Below are 25,071 nucleotides of genomic sequence, written 5' to 3'. Positions count from 1 at the left end.
TCAACTAACATAAGCACTAAGACTTGAAAATCTAAAACATTTGAATCGCACATTGCTTTGTTGCTAAAAGTAGCTGTATGATGTATTCAGATGCATTGTGAGTTATTAATAGTCTCTACACTCAGAGAAAGTGTTTACTCAGCATATGAGAGGTAGTTGGACTAATGCCCTCATTCTGTGCATTTAACGGTTATGAGCTAGTGATCAGGAGATCCTGGGATCAGAGGGTAACCAGAGGGTAACCAGAACACCACTGTTGAGGCTTTTGAGCAAAGCCTTTAACCCACAGCTGCTCAGTTGTGTGTGCAAACTTGCATTTAAAGGCAGAGACCAGCAGATGGCAGTCTGTGTTATACAAGAACAGAGATATGGTTGCCTATTCTTAGCCAGTTTGTTCCATTGTTATTTCTGTCAAGATATATTGACAGGACTTTTGTTATCTTAAGAATAATGCTGTATATAAATAAAATCTTCTATCTCCCCCTTAATAAGTAATTTATTTTCTTTCTATGTATAATCATATAATTTCAAAAATATACTTTTCTGTACCACAGGTTAGATTGGAATCAGTTATAAAAACAAGAATTCCTGTGGACAATGTAGATAAAAGGCCTTATCTACCTTATCTGAATACTATCTGCTAGTAAAACATTGGCTTTAACTTCAGGAGCTATCTTTGACATGAAGCTGTTCCTAACACCCGCAAACCCCCCCACACAACTGATTCTAGGCACTGTGTCACACTCCCTGGAGCTTGCAATTGGCCACTAGAGCCGAAGGACAGCCCAGGGGCAAAATAAGTTGAGCTGAAGTGTGTGGACTGTCTAAAAATTGTGACCTATCAGAGTGCAGCTGTCGGAGAAAAGCTTAGTGGGCTGCTTTGCCTTGCCACCTTGGCTTAGGGCCTTACTGCTGAGAGAGGGATCACTGAGAAAGGTAAAGGAGGGGATATATTGGGCTGTGAACTCTGCAGAACCAGCTGCCTTCAGAAAGCCACTCCACAGAACCAAGCAAGCACTTTCATCGCTATGGCTGAAAGGGAGCACAACCTTCCAAAAGAGTATTCTGGAATCTTCTAAAGCAATGTGATCCTGTAGGACTTGTTCTAAAAATATCCACCGTCGGGAATACATGGACTTGCTCTGACTGTCTAATTGGCCAAAGATTATGCTTTCTTCTTCTTCTCTAATTGGACTTGTTTAAGGATGCGCAAAACATATTCCAAAAATTGTGTTTGCAATTTAAAGGTAATTCCTGAATTCCTTGATTAACCATCCCTTGTTAGAGGGCTTTCTTGAAAATGTCTTTGTGTTTAACAGTTTTAGCAGTTTCACATGCTGCTCAAGGTTCCTTGAATATCTAAGGAGTCATTTTGAATCTGAGTTACTATCAACAAGCTGGCATTGGCGAAGACTTAATTGGACTTCCAGTGTCTTCCTTTGGGAATGCATTTCCAAGTTACTGAAAGTGACGTGTGAAACTTTTCAAGTGAGTCAGAAAGTCTAAGTTTAGCATAAAGCCAAACTGTTATTCCAATAAACTATTCTTTTCATTTACAAAAAAAAGTTTGACACCACTCCGAATAGCCATGCGAAAGGCCGAGGTGCAGATGACCCTCAAGAAGGGTGCTGAAGGTGTATCTGGAGGAATTGCACCTCCAAGCCCAAGGATACCCTCTAAACGGGCTAAAGTCAACTCTGACCAGATGGTGCCTGACCCAAGCTCCATATATCCCACTCAAACACCACCTGTCTTCATCCGAAAAATGAGGAACGCAGCCGTTGGTACCGGCTGCGACATCCGTCTGAAGGTAGCTGTGGCAGGTGATCCACAGCCATCTCTCTACTGGTACCACAATGATGACCTGCTCAGCATGGATAACCAGGAGTATGGGGGACTGTGGATACGAGACTGCAAGCCAACTGATGCAGGCCTCTACACCTGTATTGCTACTAATTACCTTGGGGAAGCCAGGAGCAGCGCTGTCCTTGCAGTCTTGGACCTGGGAGAAGGTTAGCAGGCATAAACTTGAAACCTAACATGCCAATTTTATTATTTATTGCAATCTGGCATTACATCTCTCTTAGGCTGGTTGGTCAATTCAAAAGTGTTATTTATCTTATCTACCTAAGTTCCTTTTCCTAATTCAATTTATTATGGAAGCTAATAATCTTGCAAATGTTTCCCCTACAGGGGTTCGTTTGGCTGCCTAATGAGGCTGATGGTGTTTAATTGTCACATGTTCAGCTGGGAATGAGGAAAGGGATATATTTTTATTTTCTCTGTAATGGCACAGAACACTCGTGATTTGGTGCACATTAGCTAATTAGCCTAATGGGCAACTTGTCCTCTCACATGGGTCTTTCGCAAAATGGTGGATCACACAAGTGAAGTAAAATGGAGTTGCCAGTATCCTCAGTATCTATTTGCCATGAGTCTGTGAGCAGTTATGTTTTTCGGGGGTGGTTTGGTTATAGTGTGGATCTGGGAGAGTGACTGTGGCAGCTGGGAAAGTGACTCAAACTACTCAATGTTCCGAAGAGGATATGTGAATTTACAATATGTTACAATATGTTAATCTGAAATAATCAGATACACAATGCAAAAAAAATACTCATGCATATTTATTACTGGCCACCATGGGTGGGTGAATATGCGCCACTGCTGGTTTAACATGCAAATCAATAAACAGTGCTGCAGGGCCTCTGAAGCAGATTTTAAATGCAGGTCAATGGTTAACTGTTTCCCAAGGAAATACAGCAAAATGGCAATTAAATACTATTGTGTTGTTTCGTTGAAAATTAGCTTTCAACATGGGATTGCTTCAGATTATTTATGATCCAGCGGATGTTGTTTTGACTATATTGCCATTGTCCTTGTTGGTTGGAGAGCTGTACATTTGGCTTTTCTACTTCTTGCTGGCGGAGTTTCTATATCACTATTACCCTTATCTTGACTGTCACACGGTCACAAGCACTGTGATTTACAGGTTGCTCCAGGGCCAGGTCTATCAGTTCCAGTCCTAAATGATATGTCCATGGCTTGTCTTTGATTTTGCTCTGGTTACGCCTACATCTTTATATTTACTATTTTTGGTTACAAATTGACTTACAAGTGAGGCAGAACCAGAGGTTAGTATGGGGCAAACCTTAATGAGGTGTCTTGTTGAGAAAAGAATTATAGTTTTACTCTAAAATAATCTCATGATGTTAAAATATTTCTATTATTGATAGCAAAAACACAAATATGCTCTTTTCTAGTAAATTCTCTTAGATATGTCACTATATGCTTTCCGATTAACTTTTTCCGACGTAGGCTATACCCTTCATTAGTTCATGCACATTTAATATTATGTCTAAATGCTAATAACACCGATTGCATTGTGCTGTCATACAGATGACATTTAGAATGCCACCCAAATATATTTCCTCACATTTGCTCTTTACAAAAATGTTGTGAGAAAACAAATAACTTCATACTGCAAGTCAGTATCAATGCCATAGCTATATTTCTATAACTAAAATGAGGTCAAGTCCTCTCAAGAAAAGAAAAGCTTGGGTATCACCTCGGTATCTGGTGGAGGAGTTCAGGTACCTGGGATCAACAGTGCAAAGTAATAGAGAGTTTGTTGGAGAAGTGAAGAAAAGAGTGCAGGCAGGGTGGAGTGGGTGGAGAAGAGTGAAAGCAGGAGTGATTTGTGATAGAAGAGTATCTGCAACAGTGAAAGTGAAAGTTTATATGACTGTGGTGAGACCTGCGATGTTGTATGGTTTAGAGACAGTGGCATTGAGTAAAAGACAGGAGGCGGAGCTGGAGGTAGCAGAGCTGAAGATTTTCATTAGGAGTAACGGGATGGACAGGATTAGAAACGAGTTTATTAGAGGGACAGCACATGTAGGACAAGATGAGGGAGGTGAGATTGAGATGGTTTAGACATGTGCAGAGGAGGGACATGGGGTATATTGGTAGGAGAATTCTGAGGATGGAGCCACCAGGAAGGAGGAAAAGAGGAAAGCCAAGGAAGAGGTTTATGGATGTGGTGAAGGAAGACATGCAGGTGGTTGGGTAGAAAGAGGCAGATGTAGAGGACAGGGGGGTATGAAGAAGGATGATCCGCTGTGGCGACCCCTAATGGAAGATGCCGAAGAAGATCTCTGACTATGACTAACTGGTCAAGCAGCAGTGCCTATGCTGATGCTATGTTGTAACTGTGCTCATACATGAACAGTACATAGCCAACAACATTTGTGCACAAAATATGAACAGTAGTAAGCTAAATTTTTCAAAATCCAGTTAAAGTAGAAAAGGTCATCCACTGTTATCTCACAGCATCATGCACAGGGCCAGACAAAAAGTAAAATGTTTCCCCAAATTGTGTGTTTATCTCTTGTACTGATACCAGAAAAAATCAAATCTGTATTTATGCTATCTAATCTTTGGTTTTTGTTGTCCGACCTTTGAAAAAATGTTTGGCATGAACCAGATAGTGTTAGAGCACTTGCTAAAAAAATATCTATTTATAACTAGCTTTACACCAAATTGGAGAACAAATGAAGTGGTTAATAGTTGATATGTAAAGGGTAAAATTCCTCAGTATTTAAAAATGTTTTCAATTATAGTATTATGTCTGACTCTTTTAATCAGTTTAACTCTCTTTCCTGATTGGCTATGTCTCCGTGAGTCACAGTGTATTCAGTTGTTCCATTTCTCAATATTTGACAAGGATATTAAATGTATCTGTGTTCTCATATGGAGTATCGATAACCTTAATCAAGTTGGTTACCTGGCTAAGTTCCTAACTAGCTATTCTTTGTACTTATTCTGGTTGAAGTGCAAGCTAGATCTCCAATAGGCTTGTCAATTTTATGGTAAAATAAAGACTAACAAAGATTTAATTTGACTTGCATATCAGAGAACAAGTCACTGACCATTTTCTTTTAACATGAATTCAAATTTGCATGATTACAGAGTTTTCTCACCACTATGTATGTTTCTGTCCATTAATAGAGCTTGAATATTCTTTATAGGTAGAGAGGGAGCCATCATTGTAACCATCAAGAAGCTGATGATTGTGGCCAGAAAGGTGTATATAATATAATAGGCACTTTATATGCAGTGGGTAGAGCATTCAAAGTTAGGACCACTATACTAAATCATTTCCCCTGGGAAATTGTATACATTTGACCATGAGGTAGAATCAAATCAAAACTATAAATAAACAATGTGCATCGTATAAATCACAAACGTCCCTGTAATGACCTAGAAAACACGTTAGGTTTTTCTCCATGGCTAAATGAGATCAGTTGCTTTGTTTTAGCAATGCATTGCTTTGCCTTGCAATATACAGCAGTTGTATGTGGATCAAAGGAAGTGCATTTATGTGACCAGACTACTAAGGTAGAGATGGTTGGTGAGGATTGTTCCAGACCCTCCTCTGCAGCGTGAGGGTTTGTGTTAAAAGCCAGGGCGGCTTGCGTCAGTACTCAGCAACCTCAACATCACACACCTGTTCTGTCACTCATGGCTCTCTCTCTCTCTCTCTCTCTCTCTCTCTCTCTCTCTCTCTCTCTCTCTCTGTATATTTGTCTTTCCTTCAATCCTTTATTTCATCATTCTCATCTTCTATTCTATTCCCTGTCTCGGTTTTACTCTTGCATTTCCAACTTATCTTTTCGTTCATTCCATCTAATATTGCACGCATCATTCTTTCTTGCTCGATTTCCCCACCGCCTCTGACCCTTTAACAGGTTATTTCTGTCCCTGGAATGTGCCAGGTCTCACATTTTCGTGACGGTAATAGGCCACGAACTCTCCAGTTGCACAGAAAGACATCACACCTATATATAGTACCTTGGCGTGGACGTCTGACAAGACCTTCTCCATGTATGCCCAGTCTAAATGAATAGGTGAATAGTGAAGGGATTTGTCTGGGCTTCGTGATTCAACCACTCTGCCCGTACATGTGTGTTGGCATAATTTGGAATAGAGCTTTCTTAGACGCTTGGCAAATTCAAACTCTCATATAAAATGTATATTAGACACTTGCTGGGAATTTCACCATGCAGTGGTTCAGAAATATCTATCATGGCTTTCAGATACAGTATATCAGCTAGGAATGAGTAGTTATTTTGTTCAATGTTAAAAACGCCATTATTTTATCCACTACATAAACCTCGCACTATAGGACTTATATATTCATATCATATACATCTCTTGGTAGCCATTTTCTTCAGCCATATCAGAGTGTCATGTTCTATAAAATTATTAAAAATGCATAACTATTTATGAGGAATACTGTATAGATAATCAGATAATCATTGCTTTCTTAGTTAACTTGTTACCAAGAGAATATTTATCAGAAATCTGTGGCAGAAGTGCTCATGGCATGCAATGTTAAGTGACAGCTGGTCATGTTATCAGACAGAAGGCTAAAATTTTATCTCAATAGCCTGACATGTAAACTATAAGGGTTGTGCAATGCATTATATCATGAATTTTTGTAATAAGAATGATGTGGATAAACTTCTAGACACACTTATTGATGGGCAGCTGCATTTATGATTGCTTATGAATTAATAGTTATTATTGTAATTCATCCAGAACAAAAAAATAAAATAAAAATGCACAGTTTTGTTTATCCTAGTGTAATTTTTGCATTGATTAGACATGTCTTTTTAAATTCATCTATTGATGAAAGAAAGGTAATAAATCCAACATGGTGATGTTCGTCCATGTGTGTCTAGGTTTCACATGCAACACCTAATGAGTCACTGCTAATGATGTTTTATGAATGTGTCAGAGAAATAGGCTGAATAGAAAAGAAAAATAGTTCAGCTCAAATCAGAGCGTGTTTCAGTCTGAGCAATCACCTGACATGACTGTTACTGATGATTCTGCACGAATTTACAGGCTGGGAAATCAGCCACATCAGCATTTCTCCATGCCATTCTGTGTGTGTACTTACACGTATTTCATAAAAACATGGAAATGTGCATGGTTCCATAAAAGTCCCAAATAATCTGCCTTAATATAAATGTCTTTATATCTTTAAAAGAGGAGTTAGACATGCTGTAGTCCATTTTTCTCTCATTTAAATCTGTTTATATTAGTTTTTTTTATACAGAATCATCTCTACATGTAGAGAATCTTAAAAAAAAAAAAAGAAAATCTTGTATTAAATTTTTTCCAAAAAAATATAATCTATCTATATTATTAAATGATATGCATTTAATATATTGTCCTTCAGTGGTATCCTACCTGAATCAATCCACCTCTTAATACCATCATTATGACAGCCTTAAAAAACATCAAAATTATAAAGCAACGCAGTATGACAGAGCGCTGCATCACAGGCAGGTATCTCGCAAGAAACCCAAATGGCACAATTGAAAAAGTCTTCTTTCAAAGCAGCCACAGCTGCACCACCTGCATACATCTCAAGCAGGAGCCTCAATATTAACCTCATAAAAATGCATTTATTTATTTCAGGGTATGAAGCTTTCTCTGGGGATTTAAAATGACAGCAAATTGTAGGTTTTTGTTCAAATTGACCAGTAAAGAAACTGTTTTGAACTGTTTTGGTTGACCTTTCCTAACCATGTCCAGTTTTTCTTGAAAACTTTGATTGATTAAAGCAACAGCTTCAAGCAACATGTAACATGTTAAAATCAGATGCTGATCCTGCATGCCTTAACCTTAAGTCAGATATCTTTGATATATATATATATATATATATATATATATATATATATATATATATATATATATATATATATATATATATATATATATATATATATACAGTACACACCTTCTCATCCAAAGAGTTTTCTTTATTTTCATGACTATGAAAATTGTAGATTCACACTGAAGGCATCAAAACTATGAATTAACACATGTGGAATTATATATGGAATTATATACATAACAAAAAAGTGTGAAACAACTGAAAAATGTCATATTCTATGTTCTTCAAAGTAGCCACCTTTTGCTTTGATTACTGCTTTGCACACTCTTGGCATTCTCTTGATGAGCTTCAAGAGGTAGTGACCTGAAATGGTCTTCCAACAGTCTTGAAGGAGTTCCCAGAGATGCTTGGCACTTGTTGGCCCTTTGCCTTCACTCTGCAGTCCAGCTCACCCCTAAACCATCTCGATTGGGTTCAGGTCCGGTGACTGTGGAGGCCAGGTCATCTGGCGCAGCACCCCATCACTCTCCTTCTTGGTCAAATAGCCGTTGATGCCTTTAGTGTGACTCTACAATTTTCATAGTCATGAAAATAAAGAAATCTCTTTGGTCTGTACTGTATGCATATATATGTATATATATATATATATATGTATATATATATATATATATATATATATATATATATATATATATATATATATATATATATATATATATATATATATATATATATATATATATATATATATATATATATATATATATATATATATATATATGTTTAAAGACAGTGAGACAGTGGCATTGAGTAAAAGGCCGGAGGTGGAGCTGGAGGAAGCAGAGCTGAAGATGTTGAGGTTTTCGTTGGGAGTGACGACGATGGACAGGATTAGAAATTAGTTTAAAGAGGGACAGCGCATGTGGTGGTGAGGGAGGCAAGATTGAGATGGTTTGGACATGTGCAGAGGAGGGACATGGGTTATATCGGTAGGAGAATGCTGAGGATGGAGCCACCAGGGGAAGGAAAGAGGAAGACCAAGGAGGAGGTTTAAGTATGTGGTGAGGGAAGACATGCACCTGCATGGTGTGAAAGAGGCAGATGTAGAGGATGGAGGATGAAGACAGATGATCCGCTGTGGCGACCCCTAATGGGAGAAGCGGAAAAAAGAAGTGTATATATATATATATATATATATATATATATATATATATATATATATATATATATATATATATATATATATATATATATATATATATATATATATATATATATATGTATGTATGTATGTATGTGTATATATATATATATATATATATATGTTTAAAGACAGTGAGACAGTGGCATTGAGTAAAAGGCGGAGGTGGAGCTGGAGGAAGCAGAGCTGAAGATGTTGAGGTTTTCGTTGGGAGTGACGATGGACAGGATTAGAAATTAGTTTAAAAGAGGACAGCGCATGTGGTGGTGAGGGAGGCAAGATTGAGATGGTTTGGACATGTGCAGAGGAGGGACATGGGTTATATCGGTAGGAGAATGCTGAGGATGGAGCCACCAGGGGAAGGAAAGAGGAAGACCAAGGAGGAGGTTTAAGTATGTGGTGAGGGAAGACATGCACCTGCATGGTGTGAAAGAGGCAGATGTAGAGGACGGAGGGATGAAGACAGATGATCCGCTGTGGCGACCCCTAATGGGAGAAGCGGAAAAAAGAAGTGTATATATATATATATATATATATATATATATATATATATATATATATATATATATATATATATATATATAGCAGTATAGATTTACTGTTCTCTGAAAATAACTCAACATACAGCCATTAGTGTCTAAATAACTGGCAACAAATGTTAGTACACCCTAAGTGATAACAGCTGTACGTTGTGTAACCATGCAAAGCCAAGTTCATGTTTGGCTGCTTGACAGGACCATACAAATTTCTGTATATTGTATTAACGCAGTTAAAATTTGGTACTTTGAGTAAAATTCTCTCATACTGACCACTGGATGTTCAACATGGCACCTCATGGTAAAGAACTCTCTGAGGATTTAAGAATTAGAATTGTTGCTCTACACAATGATGGCTAAAGCTATAAGGAGATCTGTAACACCCTGAAACTGAGTTACAGTACAGTGGCCAGAGTCATACAGAGGTTTTCCAAGACTGGTTCCACTCGGAACAGACCTCGCAAGGGTCAAGTTGAGTCCTCATGCTGTGCATCAGGCGCAGAAGCTGCTTCATTAAACAGATGCATGAGTGCTGCAGCATTGCTTTAGAGGTTGCAGAAGGTCTGCTTGTTAGTACTTAGACCCTACGCCACACACTGCAACAAGTTGGTTTGGCATGCCCTCGTCCCAAATTAAGCCTCTTCTGAAGCTGGCTAACAAAAAAGCCTGAAAACAGTTTACTGAAGTTAACCTGTTCAAGAGCATGAATTACTGGAACCATGTCCTGTGGTCTGATGAGACTAAGATAAACATGTTTGGCTCAGATAGTGTCCAGCATGTGTGGTGACGCCCTGGTGAGGAACACCAAGAAAATTGTATCTTTCCTACAGTCAAGCATGGTGGTGGAAGCATCATGGTCTGGGGCTGGAGGACAGTAAACCTGTACTTCTATACAATCTGCACATTGACACTCTAAAATATATCCAAGTTTAATTTCTTGAGGAGATATTTAGTATATCTCCTCAAGAAATGAAACTTGGATATATTTAATGGTTGCTGCATTTATATATATATAATTTCACCCAATCACAAGAAAACCATTTGCATTACAGCAGGATATGCTGTAGCTAACATGATAGTAAAATTCACTGTTTGGAAAGAGCTTTATTGCCTGGACTGCAGAGGAAAGTATTAGTAAACATGTCTTTTGGGGAAAACGAATGTTCTAAAACATAAAGGCATTTCATTAGCAATAAGATGGTTTGTGTTTTTACAGTATGTCTCTTTTACTTCTTGTCTTGTTAAACTGTCTCTGTTTTTAGAAATCAGACTGTCTGCACTTTGTCCAAATGTCACAGGTCTTTTTCCAACACAGCCATTTGGGTTTTTCTGTTTGATTTCATGTTATCGGCATGGCTCACAGCTCCCTCAATGCAGGGACTTCTTTGTATGGTTACAAAAGTTTGTGTTCAAGATGTGCTGCTGTTTAATTGCTTGGTTTGTATTTAGTTTATTCATGACACCATTAACTTGACTGGTTTATCTTACTTATTTATTTCTTGTATATTTCTTTATAAGTTTATGGCTTATGGTTTATTGCTTTTTTATAGGTTAATGTTTTTTTGTCCTACCAGCAAATCGTAATTTTGTACTGCATTTTGTGCATCATACAGTCTGTGGACTGGTTAAAGTTTATCATTCTGCCTCACCAGTGAAATTAGAATCTCTGATTTATGTTATTTTTGTTTGGTGTTGATTTATGACCTTTTTGTGAGCTGCAACAGAAGAGAAAAGTTTTTTGGGAAAAGGAGCTAGTTTCTGTTATTCCACTAGGGGCCAGAAAAGAGCAGAACCTCAGGGCTCTGAATGTACGTACAAGCAAATTGTGATAATGATAAGAAATGTTTTATATTAGACAGTAAAAAATAGAATGATATAACCACATCCCCCAAAAAAATATATAACTAATTTAAATGTCAAAATGCAAATCTTCATTTATAGTTCATTTTGCAAAACTGTGCAGTTTTCCCCAAACATTGTTGATGTTTAATATAACTATTTGTAAGCTTGATGACATGGGCCCTTTCCTAAAATTAATTTGACACTGAAATCTTCACTATTTTTGTTTGTAAAGTTGTTCCTCAGGGAAAATCCTGTCCTATTGTTTGTTATGCTTCAGATGCTATCTGGCATATCTGAGGCTTAAAAAAAATCTGGTATAAAATTGCACATGCACTTAAGCTGTCACTCTCTTCCTGTTCTCATGCATGAGATGGGTTGACAAGTCACCTCCTGTGAACATAAGCTCAGCAGGGATCACTTACAGAGGAATATACGAGGCAAGATAGCCTTTTCTCTTTATTTCAAAACGAAGTTTGGCAAAAAAAAGCTCTGACTGTAGTCAAAAAACGACAGAAAGTCAATGAGCAAATGTAAGTATGCAAGGAGTAGTATATCTTCAGTTGGTGGTCCAGTGAATCGATATACGAGTCCTGCTGAAAGTTACTGCCCTGCTTCACACGTAACGTTAATATAATTAATAGGAAGAAGAGCTCAGGCTTTGAATTCAATTAAATGAAAATAAAGTACCGTTTCTCACAAACTGTACGATTCAGTGAGCAATTTAGCTGTAATAGACTTTAATTGTCTGTTGTATTTCTTGTACGCCAGTACAAGTATGTGATACATTTCAGTCGCTTGACTATGCTTATAGTAGCACTTTCATTATGTTTCCTCCAGAGCATAATGTCTTTAAAAGCATCTTGTTTACTCCATGTTTCAGCGATGCACCACTGGCATTTTACATGTATGCCAAACAAGCAATTCATGTCCACCATGCTTAACTAAAAGCCATCTAGGAGTCTACTGCGAAGCAATAAACCCTGTAGCTATATTCAAGTTCATTCTTTTAACCAAAAAAAAGAGAAAAATAGCAGCTGCTCAGCAGGTGAATTGACGCCTCCTGTATCTATTAAAACAGCACCAAATTTGTTGAGCATCTTTCTTGACGTTATATATATGATACATATGAAACTACATTGAGAAGAACGTTATATTAAAAGATCGCTGTACAGCTTATTGTAGAAGTAAAAACACAAAGCAAAGTTAACAGGAAAGGTGTCTCATTCTTAAGACCAGGTGTGAATTAGGTAGTGTATGAAATCTAGTGGATCAAAGATCCAAATTGGCAACACTTTCTGGCAATCATATTTATATTAGGTTGATTTTTTCTATATGTAATGAGCTATTTCATGATTTGAGTGCTATTTGGTTCCAGTCAACTTCAAACGGTTTGAGCTGCATTCATATATTGTCCACCTTAAATGTGACATTGGAATGATTTACTTTTTTGTTGGTATTTTTTAATCACTCATCCCAAAGAGAAATTTCGACATAAATATTTCCTTTATAATGTATAATTCATGCACTTTCAAAGTGAACTCAAATCGTTCCAAGATCATTGAACATTTTTTCATAAATAAATAATCATGGTAAAATGATTTTTTTTCTACTTCTCATGATCTTCCAAAAAAACGATCTGACCCAAGTTTATGTGATGTCTGTCATGGCATATCACGAACAATGAAAATGGAGCAATAAGGAAAACTAATGGCAGCACTCCAGATTTCTTGAACAGCTGTAATTCTTTCTACTTAAACTATCCTGCATGTTGTACTGCTGCAGCTACTGTGTGCTTTGAGGCAGCATGTGCGCTAGCGTTTCGAGAGTGTATGAACGTAGCCCCAGAAATAGATAATTTGACTCACTTATGTCCTGCTGTGAGATCACGAGAGCGCGGGGGTTCGAAACAGCAGAAACATTGCTGAGGGATAGAGAAGCGAGGAAAAAGCAATATATAAAGAGATTTTAAGCATGTAAGATTCATTGTAAGTGTATAGTTACATGGCTTGAGAGCAGCTAATGCAGAAATGCATTGTGTTTTCTTAACACTGTCCTCAAAGGTTAACTGCCATAAGACACAAAGAGGCCTTTTAAAGATATCAAAGGTGATTGTGCTTTTGTACCCTAACCCACGACATGGAAAGGTAGGCCTTGTTCTTATATTTGCTCTTTATCTCTGTCTCTTTGCTCTATCGCTCTTTTACACACTCGGGATCTCCGATTCAAATGGAATTCGGCTTCAGTAATTTGGGATTGTGCAGGTGCAGTGATGTATAGTGATGGTTAATTTATTGGCATCACTCCCAGATTTCTTCTACTGCAGGTTTTAAGATACCGAAGACTGTGAAGTTACTGTATGAGAATCAGCAATACGGGAATTATAAGAAGCATTATGACATTATAAAGGGCATATTAATAATTTAGATGTTAATGCTGGTGAACAGGTATTAAATGCTGCAAAATGTATATATGATGTATTGATGAGAACATTGAGAACATCTGGAACACCTTCACATGCCATTACCTTAATAATGAGGTTTTTAAAGTTGAATGAAATTCAAATTGACACTCTTAAATATTGTACATAAAGCATTTTATAAAATATAAACTACACTGGATATATGTACTTTCAATTGGAAATTGCCGGTACAAGGGTTTACAGACTTTATAGTATCAGATGTGTCTGTGTGTGATGTTTTAGATACTAATACCGTATTCAGTTCATTTTTTTATTTGTGTAGTGCTTTTAGCAATATAATTTACAGAAGCAAAGTAGCTTTACAGAAATAAATAGATTGAGAATATACATTTTATATTAAAAATTGTATCCCCAATAAGCATGCTAGGGGAGGTGTTGGTGGATGAGGAAGCAATTCCCTGAGGTGACATAAGTAAAAAACATATTTTCACTTAATACTTTTTTATAACAACATACTCCACAGTATTACCTCTCTGTTATATACAGTATACACACTATTGCATTATTATTCTATGACTTTATAACATCACGTCACAATTCGGTAGAATTAAGTTACGGTTAGAGGGAAGAAATGCGAATCATAAAATTGCTTGTCATTTTAAATTAATGCAGTTTATTATTGTTAACATTTGTGAGCATCAATAATTTACATTTTTAAAACATTTTTAACTTAAATGCTTGCTAGGTTAAATCATTTATAAAATAATATTTTCGAATATTTTATAATAAAATAGAATACATAAAATAGAATAAATCAAATGATTGCAACACCCTTTTTTATTATATTGATTCAATTGAGTAATCTATTACATTGATTACAATTTAAAGAAATAAAATAATAATCAAAACAAAATGTTATAAATGAAACAATTTAATTACATTATTTACATTTGTTAGACCCCATTTGGGTAATACATCTGTGTATGCAAGTGTGTTTGTGTGTTTTACATTTATGTTCTGTGTATTTTAGCATTCTTTAATAAATATCTTTGTTCCTTACATTGTTTATTCATTCACTCCCTCGATATGTGGAATTGTCAGAATTTTCTGGACAGAAAAAGACAGCTGGACAGAAAAAGCTAAAGAATCCATAGCGCTAGTGTTAGCCGCTAGCCACCCCCTGGTTAGTGGCTAATGCTAGCACTGTTGATTCTTTAGCATTTTTTTGCATGTACAGAACAAATGTTATGTCTGGTACAAAGTGAATTGACACAGTGACCAAATCTAGTTTCTGTTTTATACTCCTGGCATTGTTGTGTATGTTTTCAAGTTTAATAATAATGAAAAAATGCACTCAAAATCCGAGACAGAGACTAAACAAACCTAATACATTTCTGAGGGAACGCAGATTTTAACTATGTTCCGCACGTAAAAAGGATTGTATTCGGTACACGTGTGCACCAAACCGAAAGCCCTGTACATGTACTGTTACACGCCTAATGTTTGCAGTTGCGACAGCAAGAATGAGACCGAATACCCATCACTGTAATCTATTTTATACAACATAAACTTTAATTATTATGACAGTTTGTTTTTTTGACAGTTAGCTGTTCAGATTGTTTTTGAGATCAGAAATGAAGCTGTATTAGGAATACAAATGTTGGTTGAGTTAAGTTTGAATTTTAGCACCACCAAAATGCCACTGATGGGCCCTTGAGCAAGACCCTTAACCCTCAACTGCTCAGTTGTAAGTAAGATAAACGTACATGGTTTTTAAATAAGCGGTAACTGTTATAAATAGGCAGCTTCCCAATGCCATAATGGTAGCCTAAGATACTAATGTTTAGCCATGTTGCTTGGTTAAACGATTCACAAATTAATTTATCATTAATAACTAAAATCAGTGTGCAATTAGGCAGACAGTCTATACTTACTTTTATGCTTTGAGTAAATTTGAGTGATTTTGTTTTGTTTTTCTTTAGTCATGAATGTGAACCCTCACCGAGTACCCGAAGGTTTCTTAAGACTATTCATGTGAGCTTAGCATTTTTAAGAGTTTTAGCATTGCTGCAACTTAGAGAATCTCTCTCTCTCTCTCTCTCTCTCTCTCTCTCTCTATCTTTTTTTTCTCGATAGCATCCTTTTATTTATTTAGTAGCACATGTTTTTATATTCAAGCCACTTTTTAAAACTTTTTAATTTCATTCTTGGAGCTTTGGGAAATACAGTACTCTGTTTTTGTATATTGAAAAGGTCATATTTATTTGAATTATTTATTTATTATTATAATTTTTTTATTTTGAAAAAAGAGGAGTCGATAATGTCATGGTGCTCAAATCGAATGTATAGATTGGAACACTGGTGTTTGTTAGTTTTCTCCTCCTTGTCTTATCTTATTTCTTATCAACAACAGACGTATCTATTTTTATGGTAGGGAGGAGCAAATTGTGCATGCACAGTTTGAGGGTGAAAACGGAATATATGGTGTAATAAAAATAAGCGAATAGATAACCCAATGTCGAGGTCAGGCTCCAGCTATACGTCCCAGTAGGTGTGAGATTAAACAGGGTTAAACAGAATGTAGTCTGCAAAAGTAACAGTATATTTTGCTGTGTTATGCAACAAAGATGACAGAAATAGGATGTTGTGTCAGTTTCAAACAAGAATAGCTTCCCAAATGCATGCCCTTTTCATTTATTAGTACCGAAATACACTTGCTGTGCTTGTTAGCTGCGCCATAATGCAGTGCTCTTGCCTCGCTTAAAGCCGAAGAATGTGCACACGACAGAGATGTCACTAACATGATAAGTCTGTATGGACGATGTATTTATATACTCACAGCTGCCCTCATTCACACTGCCTAATTTAATATGATTTAATCTGATGGTTTGGATTATATCGTAAAATAGTCTCAGTGCATCTGATGAAATGAAATCTACACAGTGTGAATATGATGTTTAATGCAATCAGACAATGTTAGCCATGTTTGATGTCAAATATTTGCTCTCTGCCTTGGCCCTGGAGTCTTGATTTGTTGATTCCTCCTACAAATCTTTGTATGTGGTTTCTCTCAGTGCATGCCAAACAATTATCTGTAGAATCGACAAACAGATTATAGAGTAGTGGTATTAAATGGAGCCATTTTAAATATCAGACTCAAATAAGAGGCATGGACTTAAGATTTAAAAACCAAATTGTGTATTATAAGATAATGCCGAAGACCAAATGGATTTTATTTGTTTAGTCTAAAAGGAATAAAAGGCAATGAGATGATAATCAATGACAGGGTGTTTGGCAACTGATATTAATTATTATTATTATTATTATTATTATTATTATTATTATTATTATTACTGTGGTTAAAGCTGTAAGTTCCCAGTTGGAAGGTCAGCTGTGGCAGTTAGGCCCTTGAGCAAGTCTTGGGCAAGCCCTGTGATCTGAACACAAAATTACATTCCACTATAATTCTAATTTATACTGTAAGTACTGTACTTTAATAAGCTGTAATTTATATGTGACAAATAAAAGCTATTCTGTTATTCTTAAGCTTAATTATCTGACCATTGTTCGCACATGTCTCTGTGTAAATTATTATTATAAGAACATGCACTTTATTAGAACAAATGATTTAATATAAGCCTGCGATTTACCTTTCATGCGTATTTACTTTCAAATCTTCTTTTATAGCAACACACGTTTTTAATATGTATTTTGATATTTTATGAAATCTTGATATACAGTAAAGACCAAAAGTTTGGACACACCTTCTCATTCAAAGAGTTTTCTTTATTTTCATGACTATGAAAATTGTAGATTCACACTGAAGGCATCAAAACTATGAATTAACACATGTGGAATTATATATGGAATTATATACATAACAAAAAAGTGTGAAACAACTGAAAAAATGTCATATTGTAGGTTCTTCAAAGTAGCCACCTTTTGCTTAGATTACTGCTTTGCACACTCTTGGCATTCTCTTGATGAGCTTCAAGAGGTAGTCACCTGAAATGGTCTTCCAACAGTCTTGAAGGAGTTCCCCGAGAGATGCTTGGCACTTGTTGGCCCTTTTGCCTTCACTCTGCGGTCCAGCTCACCCCTAAACAATCTCGATTGGGTTCAGGTCCGGTGACTGTGGAGGCCAGGTCATCTGGCGCAGCACCCCATCACTCTCCTTCTTGGTCAAATAGCCCTTGATGCCTTCAGTGTGACTCTACAATTTTCATAGTCATGAAAATAAAAAAAACTCTTTGAATGAGAAGGTGTGTCCAAACTTTTGGTCTGTACTGTAAATTAAGTGGTCATGAAGCAGTGAATCTGAAACAGTATAAGCACAGAAATAGTGAAAAAGGAAGGGGAAAGAAAGGAGGCTAATGAAAGCTTTAAAGCAGAGATGGAAATGAAGACATGGCTGCGAATGCTGATGAAACATCAAGGCTACATCAATGTAAGATGAAAGCTCTGGTCAGGAAATATTAAAGTGATCTGGTTGTGTAGTGATGTAGGGTGAAACTGCAGGCTGGTGTGCTGTGATCTCTGTGCAATGGCATCGTATCCATCCATCAGACTGGAAATTTCTCGATACAGTCATAGTTTCCATGTGCCATGTGAACTGTGAGGATTTGTACTATGCTGTGTGTGTGTGTTTGCGTGTGTGTGTGTGGGCTCACATGGAGAGTGGGACTTCCCCTAACCGGGCTTGCAGTTGCTGCTGCCGTTCAGAGGACAAGTAAACAGGCCGTTTAGTTCAGTGTGTGTGTGTGTGTGTGTGTGTGTGTCAATGTGTGTATGTGTGCAGTACCGAGGTCTGAGAGCCGATACTGAAGCCAAGTGCTACAGATGATTCCTAATTTAAGCTAGTGTGAAGAAAACAGGTCTCACACACACACACACACACACACACACACACACACACACACACAAACAATCTGCAGACAGACCACCTTCATCCCATATAACACCACATTCCTCTGTAACTGTTACACTGAAAAAAATGTTTCTCTTCTCACTGAAGAATGTGGTTAAATGTGGTGATGGAAAAGATTTTGTGTGTGACAGACGAGGTGTTATTTTTGTAGGTTATATTAGCTGGGGCTGCATCTGTTCCCTAAATTCCACCGGCTTGCACATGAAACTTTGTTCCCAAAGCCATTTTCCCTTGTAAAAAAAAGCGCTTTGTGGATTTTGACATAGATACTGTATCATATTAGAACAGCTTTGAAATGTTGATGTCTGATAAACTGGCTGTTGTTTTGCTGCATTTGATTGTCATGTGTGTGTGTGTGTGTGTGTGTGTGTGTGTGTGTGTGTGTGTATGTGGCTCTGTGTTTGAATTGGAAGTGTATTGAATTAGGGTCTATCATATTGTGATGCAATATTTAGTAAGTACAATGGTTTATAATGGTTTAGGAACAGCATTATTAGAATTTTACCATTTTAGAGCTGTGACATTAAGCGTTTTATATTTCTGGAGTAATTTATTGGGAAGAAACTGTACCTGTCACATTTTCAGACTCACTGCATTTTGGAATAATTCTGCTTCATTGTTCAACAAGCCATAGTTCCAGCATTTGCTTTAGAAAAGTAGCAAAGCTAAACTTGTACTTCAGAAAGTGTTAATAATTTCATCTCCCCTTTTTAGTCAGGTTGGAGGTTTTTCTTTTCTTTTTTTCTTTTTTTAGAATAAAGTTGCTGACATATGCCATGCTCATTTCAAAATTTCACAAGATCAGACATAGTTTTGATTGGATCTTATGTTGCCAAGGCAACATCCACACCCACTGGTTGTTGCACTTTTATTTTTTTTTATTACATACTTAGCTTCAAGCAGGTCATGTTTGAAAAAGAACAAAAGCATGAGCAAGTGGATCAAGACAAATTTCTCTCCAGATATATAAGTAATTTTATGTTTGATTTGAGAAGAAACAGATTACAAAGTTTATAAAAAACACCCGATTGTAAATTTGCTTAATAATTGTGACCAATTGATCAAAATTGTGTATTTCCTGTATATATGTGGTAATTGGAACTTTTTTGGAAGACTTTTGCATACATAAAGAGTTCTGCACCTAAAATTTGTTCCTTTTGCTTTTCTTGTATTGGACACACCCTGTTTTCTGCAAACGATATATTTTAGAGTAGTCAATGTGCAGCTTGTATAGATGTACAGATTTACGGTCCTCTGTATAATAACTCAACAAACAGCCATTGTTGTGTAAATAATTCGCAAACAAAAGTAAATACACCCTAGGTAATTACAGCTGTATGTTACTTAACAATGCAAAGCAACATGTTCTATTAATCGTGTTCATGTTTTTGTCTGCTTGACAAGACCATATGCATTTGTGTATTTTGTATTAAAGCAATTGCAATTTGGTGGTTTGAGTACAATTCTCTCATACTGACCACTGAATGTTTAACATGGCACCTTATTGTAAAGACTCTCTGAAGATTTGAGAATTAGAATTGTTGCTCTTAATAAAGATGGCTGAGGCTATAAGAAGATCGGTAAAACCCTGAAACTGAGTTACAGTACAGTGGTCAGGGTCATACAGAAGTTTTCCAAGATGGGTTCCACTCGGAACAGGCCTCGCAAGGGTCCATCAAAGAACTTTTGTACATCTCTCTGGACAAGGGCATCTGCTAAATGCCACAAATGAAAATGGAAAGAAGCTGAGTCCTCGTGCTGTGTGTCAGGTGCAGAAGCGGGCTTAAAAAAGAGAAGCGTAAGTGCTGCCAGCATTACTTTGGAGGATGCAGAATTGGAAGGTCCACTTGTCAGTGCTTAAACCATTCGCTGCACACTGCAACAAGGCTGTTTGCATGGCTGTCGTCCCAGAAGGAAGCCTCCTGAAGCTGGGTCACAAAAAAAGCCTGCTGAAGAAAACTTGTCTAAAAGCATGAATTACTGGAATCATGTAATGTGGTCTGATGAGACTAAGATAAACTTCTTTGGCTCAGATGGTGTCCAGCATGTGTGGAGACACCCTTGTAAGGAGACCAAGAACATCGTGTCTTGCCTACAGTCAAGCATGGTGGTGGTAGCATTATGGTCTGAGGCTGCATTAATGCTGCTGGTACTGGGGAGCTGTAATTCATTGAGGGAAACATGGATTCCAGCATGTACCGTAAAATTCTGAAGGGGAACATGATGCCTTCCCTTCAGGACAGCAGTTTTCCGCCATGAAACGACCTTAAATACACTGCCAAGATAGCAACTGCTTTGCTGAGGAAGCTGAATGTGAAGTTGATGGAATGGCCAAGTTTGTCTCCAGACCTGAACCCTATTAAGCACCTGTGGGGCATCCTCATGCGGAAGGTGGGAAGCGCCATGTGTCAAACATCCAGCAGCACTGTAATGTCATTATGGAGGAGTGGAAGAGGATCCCGGCAACAACCTGTGCAGCTCTGGTGAATTCCATGACCAGGAGGATTAATACAGTGCTACATAACAATGGGCGCCCACACAAAATATTGACACTTTGGACACAGTTTTGAAATGTTCACATAGGGTGTGCTCACCCTAAGTAAAATATGCTATATAATATCTGTATGTATGAACTCCATGAATATCCATTACCCAGGGTTAAATTGAGAAGAGTCATCTTTAGAGTATTTGAACAGCAAGCAGAAATGCAACTGTAAATAATATCATGGTCCAAAAAAGGTGATACTAATAAAAATGATGTAATGCAACTAGACACCTCCTTATAACAAGTGGTTTTACTTCAATGTGTTTTATATGAAGTATTTTACTTCATCATATGCAAAAGTCTTCAATCTGCAGTATCATGACTTGCGAGGAAGGTACCAGAATTTCTAATCATTTTGAGGCCAAATCTAAAAAGCATAGTATAATAGAAAACAAAATATTTGTCCACTTAAGTGCATTACTTAAATGAAGGCCATTCGAATGAAACCATAAATCATGTTTAGCCACATTTTTATAATGCCATATGTTGCAAAAGATCCTGCATCGTCGATTACCTATGAAAGAAGTGAGGCACCAATGCTGATAAATCCTTATTTAACCTATCCAAATTACATAATGTTCAATCGCAGTGCCACTTATGGACAAAAATTATTTTTATAGTTAATTATTATTTATTGTATTTATTATGTAAGGAGTAAAACATGAGTAGTCAATGCGGTACAATAAGAAGCACAGTTATAGATACCATCCTGAAGATTATTTCCTTATAAAAGAAGCATTTTGTTTCTAATGTACCTAAGTGTTCCCAGAATAACCATTTTTGTTTAATAAAGAATTAGATCACAATACATAATTAATGTTTTGGGAATAATATTCAATGCTGCAGCAATGTACACAATGCTAGTTAGGTCCTAATATTACATGCAGTCATTACCAATCTATAAACAGCCATTCACTCACCACTATTTCATTTTTTTTTTTGGAGTTTAAAAGACTAAAAATGTTGAAAAACCGCATAGCACAAAATTTTATCTCCAAAAAACTTCACCATTAAGGAAAACTTGGCATGGTTGCTGCTGCCAGATGGGCAGGTTTGAGTATTTCAGAACTGCTGATCTCTAGGGGTTTTCTTGTGCATTAGTCTCTGGAGTTTACACTGAATGGTGAGAAGAAGGGGAAAAATTCCAGTGGGCAGCAGTTCTAGAAGCAGAAACGTCTTGTTGGTAAGATAATGGACAGATAGTTTTGAGCTGACAGGAAGCCAAAAGTAAGTCAAAGAACCACTCTCAGATACCACTGGCAGATAAGAATCAACAGCAGAACTTTACATCATGGAGTTTAAAAACACACAGATTTATATACATCAATAGACTTGTAGACCAAATTAAGGGAAATAAAGACCACAGCCAGAGGTCAAATCAGCCCGTCTAAGCAGACAGCAGTAGCAGCTTCAGGAGTAATCCAGTTGAAAAATGACTTTAGGATTTACCTAATGTCTGTTCAGTATTGGCACAGACGATATTATATTTGAACAGGTAATAGACATGACTGGAAACACAAATGACTCAGTGATAGGGAACAGTTTTGAACTAAACTACAAAATGTCTGCCATCCCTATACAAAATGTTATTATCACTACCCTGTTTTGTCATCTGGCATGCCAAAAAACTGTTGTTTGAGAGTCAGCACAGAAGGAGGCTTTTTAAATGCTCACTTTTACTGCATTAAGGTGTCACAGCGTCCCTGCCAAGCCCATGCGGCTCTCTGTCATCAAATTTCACATCAAGACTGATAAAAAAGTCATGGAAATGCAAGAAGATGCCAACCGAAAAAGAACAGAATCTCAATTTTCTCATCATTATTTCTATTCGGTAGGTCAGAAGATCAAATCCCAGTACCACCAGTACCCAGTACCACCCCAGTGCTGCTGCTGGGCCTTTAAACATGGTCCCTCGACTGCTCAGTTGTATGAATAAGATAATCGTAAGTCGCTCTGGTTGATGAATCTGTAACAGCAGGTTTATAAAAGATGTCAATTATAAATGAAGTTCCTAAATATTAACTGTATGTATATTATTGTGTATCCCTAGCACTTTTCTCTATTGTTCAGGTGATCCTGGAGACCTTCACTGTGTTGTAGTTTGTGCATTAGTTTTGGTTGTTCAGGCTTAAAAGCATAATGTCCTAAATGTTCAGTGGCTGTTAGCACTCAACCAGCGGTGAAGAAAATGAACACTTTCTGTTTCCTGGCGCTAAAAGTGCCATTACTTTGTTTTGTTATCTAGTTTGAGGTAGACAATGTCCCTCACAAGCAGTATCTCTGACTGTTTCACCACACTATATAAAACTAGTTTCTTTCTGATAGCAGGACTCTGACAGCACGTCTAGATGTGTGTCTTTGTGATGGAAAACAAAGGAGATTAAAGGAGAAGATGACTTTTAAGTGGTTGAGAAATGGTACCGAGCGCAGTATAGATGATGAAAAAGATATACGTGAGAGAGCAGTCGAAGTGCATCGACAAAAAAGGAAAGGAAAAGCAGGAGAGAGAATCGCGTATAAAGAGAAGGAGCTCAGGGCTGATAAAGGTGGAGGGAGAAAAGGATGTCTGAGTGTTACAAAAAAGGCTGTGTTTACCAAGTGATGTTGGATGTTTAACACTTTCAGAAATACTTTTATGTCAAATTAAGTAAAGTTGATACACCTGCAGCCTAGACCTTTTTGCTATGCTAATATGAAAGACACCTGAAAATGACACATTAATAACAGGGGTTTATTTTTTCAGCTAAAGCAAAAGACAGAGTAAACATGAACAAAATTTCCCCCAGTGGAAAAGCTGAGTCACTGCAGTTTATAGAATGTAGGATGTAAATTTGCTCCTGGCAGTGCTTTCTTTCATATCCTAGGCCAACTTTGACCTGTCTTAGTCTAAAGAGCCAAAACAATCCTAGAATGTGAGGACTGCGCTTTCTTTGCTCGGTAGAAAAAGAAATGGAAGAACTGCTTATGATCAAGTAAGCAGTCACACCAGACACTTCCTTGCTGTTAGTCTTCTTACTTTCTTTCTGCTTCTCCCATTAGGGGTCGCCACAGCGGACCATCCGCATGTTTGATTTGGCACATGTTTTTACGCTGGATGCCCTTCCTAACGCAACCCTCCCCATTTATCCGGGCTTGGGACCGGCACTAAGGCTTGTGCAACCCTAATGGCTGGGGATCGAACCCGGGCCGCAGCGGTGAGAGCACCGCATCCTAACCACTAGACCACCAGGGGACCTTGTTAGTCTTGTTACTCTTTTAGCATATTGGAGAAAAACATTTATTCACCTCATCCACTAACATACACACTTTGGTTTTGAGAGTTTTCTCTCTTTTTCTATCTCTTTCTCTGTATCCATCTTTCTCTCTCTGCTTGGTTGGATTTTATTTTGTTAGCAATGCTGGAGCCCTTGTAGAAGGATTAGTGCTTGTTGTTTTTGGAGCACAAAATTAAAAATGACTAACAAAAAAGCCATAATCTCAAGTGCTGAACAGGGGATTGTCAATTAAAAACCATTGTCTAATGAGTTCTGTGTGACTGTAAACATCCTGTTTTTGTTTTATGATCGTTTTAAGCCAAAATCAGGAAAAATGGGGGAAACTGTTTTACTTCCTAATGGGATTTTGCCTGATGGTTTCTACTAAACATCTCCTTAACATAGTGAAATGGATTAAATTTTTTCCAAGAGAATACTCTCTTCAGAGACATGTGCAATTGCAATGACTGTGTTTGTGTGTTTGTGTGTGTGTGTGTGTGTGTGTGTGTGTGTGTGTGTGAGAGAGAGAGAGAGAGAGAGAGAGAGAGAGAGAGAGATAAATAACTCTGTAAAAAGCTTCCAAATAAGGCTAAGAATTATGTAAAGCTTCATCATCTAAAAACTATGTTTTGAACAATATTGTGCAGATTTGTAATGTAA

General features: G+C 37.2%; 1 protein-coding gene across 3 annotated transcripts in view; it reads left to right on the top strand.

Annotated features, from left to right (window-relative positions):
• The first annotated feature begins 992 nt into the window (after positions 1 to 992).
• The window catches only part of LOC124381683 (striated muscle preferentially expressed protein kinase-like), a 95,862-nt gene continuing 71,783 nt past the window's right edge, over positions 993 to 25,071 (top strand). Inside the window, exons 1-2 of one of the 3 annotated variants that reach the window (XM_046843503.1) lie at positions 993 to 1,247; positions 1,567 to 2,012. In XM_046843503.1, the coding sequence (XP_046699459.1) occupies positions 1,589 to 2,012 (424 nt within the window). In that variant the 5' untranslated portion in view covers positions 993 to 1,247; positions 1,567 to 1,588. Of the gene's footprint in view, positions 2,013 to 13,209; positions 13,411 to 25,071 lie in introns of those variants that run through there. The other 2 variants (XM_046843577.1, XM_046843565.1) reach the window with 2 other exon arrangements.

Source organism: Silurus meridionalis, chromosome 3, assembly GCF_014805685.1.
Source record: "Silurus meridionalis isolate SWU-2019-XX chromosome 3, ASM1480568v1, whole genome shotgun sequence".
NCBI lineage: Eukaryota > Metazoa > Chordata > Actinopteri > Siluriformes > Siluridae > Silurus > Silurus meridionalis.
The sequence above is the reverse complement of the archived record's forward strand: the minus strand, read 5'-3'. Positions and strand labels throughout refer to the sequence as shown.